The sequence below is a fragment of the Morus notabilis genome, unplaced genomic scaffold (assembly GCF_000414095.1).
Source record: "Morus notabilis unplaced genomic scaffold, ASM41409v2 Scaffold370, whole genome shotgun sequence".
Classification (NCBI taxonomy): Eukaryota; Viridiplantae; Streptophyta; class Magnoliopsida; order Rosales; family Moraceae; genus Morus; species Morus notabilis.
Genome location: NW_010358187.1, coordinates 1 through 8970, shown reverse-complemented (window position 1 = coordinate 8970; position 8970 = coordinate 1). Strand labels below are relative to the sequence as shown.

The following is an 8970-nucleotide window of genomic DNA, read 5'->3' as shown; positions in this document are numbered from 1 at the left end:
TGATTTTAATGACAACAACTTTTTTGAGTTTTAGTAACAGATCAAAATTTTCAATAATGAAGTTGATAAAATTAAAGATCAAAGTCACTATGTTTGGGCATCTGATAAAACCCTCTTCTGTTTTTTTTTTTGTAAAGCATAATAATGTCATTTTATGTAACCCTATATTAAGGGCAATTTACTCACTCGGAGAAATTTCCAGGTTGTAGTATTCTTAAAATCATAAATAGACTCTAACACAACACTTTGATAAAACAAAAAAGAAAAATATTAATTTTTGTTATTGCCCTAAAATTGTAACCATTTCATTTTTGTTTACATTTAGCCACAAAACCATACAAAATTGGCTGTAAAAATAAAATATGATGTAGCCACCTTTGTAAATACCATTCATAAAGAACAATTATGCTAATTATCGCGGCTTAGAGATTGAATATACAGATATAATTATATAGTGTACTTCAAAAACTAATGAGTTAGCCAATTAGTCTTCTGAATGCGGATAACAACTTAAGAGTACATCTTTATGGTGTGATGTCCTATTCTGAGTCCTTTTCAAAGCACATGCAAGTCGAAGCTGCATAATACTACTTATTATAGGAAGTCAAAACGGTGAACGACTTTTAGCAATAGCCGCAAATTGCAACATAAAGGACAGAATATTCATCAACTTTTATGATTTTTGTTCACGGTAAAAATTCGTCAACAGATTAATGATAATTTTTTTATGTTTATGCATTGATTTAGAATATGATTAAAAACTAAAAAGAAGGAAGAGTAACACCGAAATTTATAATGATTCACTTCAATATAGAACTACGTCAAGTGCATAAGAGCATTTTACTATTTCCTTCTTAGAAAAATTACAATTCTCTGGGAGGAAAAATACTTTGGAATAATATTACAACGAGTCTTTTAGGGGAGAAAGGGTCTTGAGGGTGTTCCCAGAAAGAGTCCCCCTGCCTTGAGCCTTTCTTCTCATATTTTTATACTATCATTCTCGCCAAACCCTTGACCGTACTCTGAAGTGGCCTTGCCACTCTTCGGAACAGTGTCCTTTGGTGACCGCGATGTTGGTTGGTCAGCCTTGTTCTCCACTAATTTTGACCACCAGTCTTGCCACTACCTCTGCATGCATTAAATGCCTGCCACATATCTGAAAAGCTATCACACCTTACAAACGTGGATGGGGTCAGCGCTTTAGTGTTTCTTGAAGCGGTCTTCGTTCCCGGGATGAGTGGGGTCGACCGTGTGTTGTGATGCACTTTTCAGTACTGTCGTCCTCTTGAGGGTTTTATTTCCTATTTACAGTCGGTGTTTAAAGTTGACGTCCCTAGGATGATAGAATCCCTTGTGTTCGGTTGGCCCGGTCGTTTAATACTTATAATGCCACGTGGTGACCGTCCATGTGGCAACCATCTAGTGGCTGATATGGAGTGTGAGATTTTCTCCATATAACAATTTCTATGGAGTAACATTCATAAAATGAATTTACAATGTATACAAGTATGCTGTAGATCAATGTCAAAACTACTAAGATATGAGTTTCGTATATAAATATTGTTAAACTTTTTTTATGTGATGTCATCAGCATTTGGTAATCTTTATTATATTAAAAGCGTTGATGATGTTCTATCGTTTCATCTTTTATCCCTGTTTTTTTAATTTAAATTTTTTTTTTTGCTTTTCTTTCTTGTATTTACTTTTAGGTCTCCTTCCTTTTTTTATTTTCTCCTTTAGTCTCTAACTTTTTTTCCTCTCAACCTTGTTTAATCTTATTACATTGTGATCCCTGCACTTTATTTTATTTAATCTTATTATCATTTTAATCCCTTTTATAACTTTTTTTTTTTGCTGCTGTGTTTTTTTTTCCCTTCTATTTACTTTTTTTTGTCCCTCTTCCTTGCTCACTTGTTTTTTTAGTTCATTATATTTGTTTTTTCCCCTCGCTCCTACCTAATCTTATCATTTTAGTCCATTATTTTTATTTTTTGTTTTTTTCTTGCTTCTCTTCCTTTTATTTGTTTTTATGTCCCCCTTCCTTTTTCATTTGCCTCTTTGGTCCCATATTTTTATTTTTTTTTCTCTCACCTTTATTTAATCTTATTATTTTAGTTCCTCATTTTTTTTGGTTTCTTTTAACTTTTCTTCATTTTGTTTTTTTGGTCCTCTTTCTTTTTTTTATTTGCTTTTTTGGTCCCTCTTTTTTGTTTTTCCTCTCACTCTTGATTTAATCTTATCATTTTTTTAACAACTATACATTCTTTTTTTTTTTTTACGTTTTTTTCTTTCACTTTTTTCCTTTTGCTTTTTTTTTTATCATCCTTTCCCCTTTTTATTTGCTTCTTTAGTCCCTTATTTTTGCTTTTTTCTCTCACCCTCATTTAATCTTATCATTTTTTCCTGATATACATTCTTACTTATTTTCTTATTTTCATTTTTTAAAGAAGATTCTCTATAGTGTAGTCCTTTTTTGATGCACTTTTGTTAAATTATTTTTTCATCCTCATGTTCCCATTGAAATATATATTTCAAAAGAGCCCATTTATTTTTTTTTTTTTTCGTTATGTCATCCTTCCTATTTTTAAGGTTATTCTTAACTAACAACTAACTAAGATCTCTATTATTAAAAAAAATATATAAATAATAACACAATAATCAAAATTTAATACAAGAATAAAATTTATAGAATTACCCCCACGTGCATATAGCACGTGGCCTCAACTAGTAATGAATAAAAACTCTAACCCGTTCATTTCGTCGATTCGAATTTAGAATTCGAGTTTTGCTACAGTAAAAAGCTCTCAGAAACAGTCACATCTATTTTTTTTTTTTTTTTACTACAGTAAAAAGCTCTCACACAAAATCACATCTCAACTCAAATTATAAACTCAAATCAACGAAGTGAATAGGCCCTAAAAACAAAACAAGTGTGTTCAGGAGATGTAAGTGTGTAACGATAACAAACACTAATAAAGTAATAGTTGTAGCGTAAGAGACCAGTTAATAAAAGTTACAAAATAGTGAAACCTCTCAACCTTTTTTTAAGTATGTAAAAATAAATAAAAATAAATAAAGGATACTTATACTACCAATACAGATTATTATCACTGGTGGCCCATAAATTTTAGGGTTCATTCTCAATTTGTTATACTATAAAATAGGATCAAAAATTTATTATACATAAATACGGGATTATGAAAACTATTGCACAAAAAACACTGCCGCATATTACAAAATTTGCCAAAATCTCAAATTTCTAGTAAAAAGTTGACTTTAATCAAACGGCTATGGCATTTGAGAATATCCAAAGATGGAATCAGAATCGAATTTGTGGCTGTGACGCAATTGTTCGTTTTGAAGGAACTCCCACAATGTCGACGGGTGAGTCAATCACTATGGATTTTAAAATTGTAACAACGAAATAGATTGACAATGCAATTAAGTGTCTGTTTGAAATATGTGTTTAAAACAGTGGTCTTAAATTTTATGAGAGAAAATATAACAGAATTTTTTAAATTTAAATTTTATACGAGAAAAAAGACTGTTTGAACAAAAAATAATAGGTTTAATCCCATAAAACAAACGGCCCTAAAACTTAAAACATTTTTAGATCTTTATATGGTAGGGTCTTGTATTGACAATACATATTTTTTACTATTAGATTTAGTTTAAAACACATCAAAATATAAAATAAATAATTACGCAGAATAAATAGTTCCTATTAAATCTGAGAATTAAAAATTAAACATCTACCAATAATTTATTTAATTTTTTAAAGGGACTTACCCATAATGTATTTTTATAGGTCCTAGTACCGTTCACTTCACTGATTCGAGTTTGTAATTCGAGTTGATATGTGATTTTGTGTGAGAGCTTTTTACTGTAGCAAAAAAGTTAGATGTGACTGTTTCTGAGAGTTTTTTACTGTAGCAAAACTCGAATTCTAAACTCAAATCGGCGAAATGAACGGTGCCCTAATTATTTCCAAACAAAAAAGAATAAATAAATAAAACTAACGAACCGTTAGAAATAAGGGAATTATTTTAGTTGGACAAAAAATAAAAAATAAATTTTTAATAATTTCTTACTTCCAGCCATTAATTTTTTTTTATTTATCAAAAATCGTTTATTCTCTCTGCCTTTGCAATCTGGTTATTTTTGACTGGCTAATAATAATAATGAATAGAACATAGTACTGGTTTAAGTGCATTTTAAAAATAAAATAAAATAAAAAAAATAACCTAGAGCGCATCAGTGCGATCCCCAGCCGTCGACCCTAGAGCTCATTCTGGCGTCGCGAAGCAACGTAGCCAGCCCTGCTTCCGAGCCGATTTCAAGCCCCAAGCTCGTCCATGGTTGGTTTTCTGTCTCTGATTTTTGTTTGAATTTGGGGTTGATTTTGTGTTAGAAAAACCAAGTCATGGACGAGATGTGAGCGTTTCTGCTATAATCGTCCATTTGGTGATGGGACGGAATTTCTTTCATAGTTTTTTACAAATCTCAAAATGGGTTGTTTTGGAATGTAAATCTTAGCTCATTGGCTAATAATGGTAATGGTAGAGTTTCCCCATTTGGGTTTTTATTATGTGTTTTTTATATTTTGCAAACTGGTTTTGTGTTGTGAAGATGAGATTGAGAGATTGAGCCAATGGATATAATAAACAGTCCTATTAGTATTTGATTGATGTCTTTGGAATTTGTTTGATTGCTGAAAATTGCTATTATGGATTTTGGTTGATGATGGTGAACATTGCTATGTTGATTAGTTTGTGTGTTCAGCTACTTGTGATTTTTGGTTGATTATTTTACTATTTTTGGAAGTATGATATTAGTTTGATTATTGGGTATTTGTTGTAAATTGGGTTGTGTAATTAGTTGGATACTGTTCGAAGTTCATATTTGTGAGATTTAAGGAATTAGTTTTATATTGTGGGAAATCGGTATTATTTGAGAATTGTGAAATTAGTTTTATATTTGTTGGAAATCGGTATGATTATCATGTTGTGAAATTTTATGATCTATTTATTTATTGTTTGTACTTTTATATCAGAATTACGAGCAATATGGCCACAACATTTGACTAGGCAATTTTAGACTCTGAAGTACGTCATGAATCTTGTCACATTGAGATAATAGTCTTGGTTTTCTTTCGTCGTTGTATAAAAAGATAACTTTTTGTCTTCGAGCTGTTTGTGAGCCAAATTGGACATTGATATACAGCTATTCATAGACACCTCCACATTAAAATCTCTGTTGAGTAGTTAAGTTGTTATTTTAACTGAATTGCTCAACCCGCTTTTAATTTTTCTCTGTTCCAACTTTGATTCCGCTTTTAGTTTTGCTCTGTTCCAACTTTGATTGATTGAGGAAATTCATTACTTTTCCCATTAGCTTGTGAACTTTTTGTTCTAATGTTTCTTCTTTCATCTTGTTTTAGTTACATCATTAGCTTGTAATGTCCTGGCTTGTTTTATGCAGTTGCATTTTTTATAGCTTTTACAAACTCTTCAACTACTGGAATTTTGGAGCCAGAATATATACATAGCATCATTAGAGAAGAGGAGAATGGCTGATGGAATGTCAAGTTTTTGGGGTCCTGTTACATCTACAACTGAGTGTTGCGAGAAGAACTATGCCTACTCTTCTTACATTGCAGAGTTTTACAACACATTATCAAACATTCCAAGCATTCTTTTGGCACTGATCGGTTTGGTAAATGCCTTGAGACAACGGTTTGAGAAGAGATTTAGTGTTCTTCACATATCGAATATGATACTCGCCATTGGGAGTATGTTGTACCATGCCACGTTGCAGCGTGTGTAAGTATAATGATTCTAGTTGCTGGTTTCATAAATTATAAGGAGCACTGTTTTTGTGGGAAATAAAAAAATCATATGCATTGGATTATATGAATGCTAGACTTTTAGGAGAAAGTTCGTTCCCCCTTCTATAAGAAGACATCACCGTATCATACATTTATTCAATGTAACTATGGGAATTACAAGCATACTGTTGCCCATCTGGTTGTAGAATATGATGATCGTTATTTGTTTCTAAATTACACTCTTTTTGCGTCGTTAAGAGTCTCATTACCATTTTGGCAGTTTCTATAATTCTTGACCAGTATTTGATTTTCAGCTCATAAATTCTTTGTCCAGTGAAACATCAAACGTGCTTTGGAAAGGAAATGACTTACGCAATGTTTGGTTCATGAATTCAGAACCATTCTCGTTTTACGTGTATTTTTTGTGAGAGAAAATAATGTAGTGAGCCACAAACCATGATTCGAATCATGGCCCGAATCCCCCTTCCAAACGTCCCATTAGTTAAAAAAAAAAAAAAAAAAAGAAGAACCCTGCCCAAAAGCCCCTAATTTTAAAAAAAAAAAAAAAAAAAAGAAAAGAAGAAGAAGAAGAAAGAAAGAAAGAAAGAAACAGTGGGGATGGGTTGATAGTACTGGATGCTAATGTTCAGAGTAGATAAGATTATTCACCAAGCCAAAGAAATGGCGCAAAGTAGCATTAAATGAAAGATGGTCTCCCAATGAAGCAAATGTATTTATTTATTTATTTTAGAGAAGTGTAAACTTGAGTTATTTGTTGGCAGGCTCAAACTCTGATTCTGTTCATATTATTTACTACAAGCCAAGTATGGCTATTAGCTGTTATCTTTGTCTGAAATTGTTATTATCAGCTATTAAGTTTAGGATTTGGACTACAACTTTGTTGCACAATCTCTTCTTATTGTGGTTGAGTGATTTTGAAGATGTTCTTTAAAACATTGATCTGCAGGCAACAACAGAGTGATGAAACTCCGATGGTTTGGGAGATGCTTCTTTACATATATATCCTCTACTCTCCAGATTGGCACTACCGTAGCACAATGCCCACCTTCCTCTTCCTCTATGGTGCGGCCTTTGCTGTTGTTCATTCATTTGTCCATTTTGGCATTGGCTTTAAGGTACATTATGTGATCCTCTGTCTGCTTTGCATACCCCGAATGTACAAGTACTACATATACACAAACGATGCTTCTGCCAAGTGGCTTGCAAAGTTCTACATTGCCACACTTTTTCTCGGAAGTTTGTGTTGGCTTGGCGATTGCATTTTCTGCAAAAAGATCTCTCAGTGGCCTGTTAATCCGCAGGGTCATGCTATGTGGCACGTGTTCATGGGTTTCAATTCCTACTTTGCAAACACGTTCTTGATGTTTTGCCGGGCTGAGCAGCGGGGATGGGCGCCTAAGATAGTCCATGTCATGGGACTTTTGCCCTATGTGAAGATTGAGAAACCAAAATCGCAATGAATGATATTGTTCTGATAGTTAAGTATAGCTTTGGTCCAGAAGTCTTGACAGTTGAGGAAAGCAAACTATCGATCGATTTTTTTGTTTTTGTTTCTCTCTTTAACCAACGGATCTTAATGATCATTTAGATTTTGTCGGTTGGCATTTTGTCTTTTATTTTATTTCTAAAAGCAGAGTATGTAACATATTTCTATAAGCTTTTTGTTTGCAGTATTGATTAGGTTGATGGTTTTGCTTTTGGACCGTTTGAGTTCTGTTTGAGGCATATTCTCAATGCTGTGACGGATGTGCCAATCGAATTTTGGTTCCTTTTATACCTTTTCACTCTTTTCTACTTCCTTGTGTTTAAATTTTCCAAGCACTAGTCTTACTTCAAGTAATACGGGTAACTGATTGATTGATTGTCCTATGCTGTCCCAGGCATTTGTTTTTATCCCAATTCGTTGGAGATATGATGAAAGCTCTAGGTTCTTGCAGGGAGGACAAACTGGTTTGGCCCTTTGACAAGAAGGTTTTGTATTCTGTTAGATCTGTGGATATAAATATTTGATAGCCTTGTTCATTTTGCCCGTTTGAGTTGAGAATTTGAGTTAAAAAATAAATTCATACGAGATAAAATAATGTAGTAAAAAAAAATTAAGTTTGAATTTTTATGAGAGAAAATCGTATAATAAAAATTTAAATTGTGATTCAAATTAAGTTTGAATTTTCATAAAATTCTGACATTGTTATCGGTCTGCGGTCAAACTTCAAAGTAATGATAAACTGGATGCTGCTTTTCATGTGACCTTGAATTTTGGTGTGGCTAATGAGGTTTGACCCCTTGGATATGGAAATCTTCTTGATAAAGAAAAGGTTGCGCTGTTACTTATGCTGGTTCGGAGGCTGTGGACTGAAAGGAACAATTTCATCAGTTAAGAATGGTAATGGTAATGGAATAAAACAAAAAAAAAAAAAAGATAATTTATTTGTTTAATTAAGGTTTTATAAATACGCTGAAAAAGAACATAAGTATTTTTATTTGGACAAAATTAACCTCATCTCTCTCACTCCCAAACCTAGATAAAATCAAATTAATAATGGCTCAGACTCTTTTTTTTTCCTTTCAATTTTCTTTTCTCCACAACCATAAAATACCCACAAGATGACCTCACCGAGTTGAGAGAGAATTTTTTTTTTTACTCCTCGTTTGGCTTCTTTTTTGATGGTGTCATGTGTGCCTTTTTATGAAGCTTTTTTTTTTCAATCCAAGAAAGATCGTATATGCTTCTCCCGTTAACAACAAACATAAGTATTTTTATTTGGACAAAATTAACCTCATCTCTCTCACTCCCAAACCTAGATAAAACCATATCAATAATGGCTCAGACCCTTTTTTTTTTCCTTTCAATTTTCTTTTCTCCACAACCATGAAATACCCACAAGATGACCTCACCGAGTGGAGAGAGAATTTTTTTTTTACTCCTCGTTTGGCTTCTTTTTTGATGGTGTCATGTGTGCCTTTTTATGAAGCTTTTTTTTTTCAATCCAAGAAAGATCGTATATGCTTCTCACGTTGACAACAAACATAAGTAATTTTATTTGGACAAAATTAACCTCATCTCTCTCAATCCCAAACCTAGATAAAACCAGATCAATAATGGTTCAGACCCTTTTTTTTTT

At 32.6% G+C, this 8970-nt stretch overlaps 1 protein-coding gene across 2 annotated transcripts; it reads left to right on the top strand.

Annotated features, from left to right (window-relative positions):
- Window positions 1-4207: 4207 nt before the first annotated feature.
- On the top strand, window positions 4208-7642 carry LOC21400144 (alkaline ceramidase). 2 transcript variants are annotated; one of them, XM_024161755.1, is made up of 4 exons: window positions 4208-4358; window positions 5482-5822; window positions 6795-6963; window positions 7150-7642. In XM_024161755.1, the coding sequence occupies exons 2-4, from the start codon at window positions 5569-5571 to the stop codon at window positions 7306-7308; spliced, it is 582 nt and encodes a 193-aa protein (XP_024017523.1). In that variant the 5' UTR covers window positions 4208-4358; window positions 5482-5568; the 3' UTR covers window positions 7309-7642. The 2 variants fall into 2 exon arrangements, with proteins under 2 accessions (XP_024017523.1, XP_010090502.1); XM_010092200.2 differs by having other exon boundaries at window positions 6795-7642.
- The last annotated feature ends 1328 nt before the right edge of the window (window positions 7643-8970 follow it).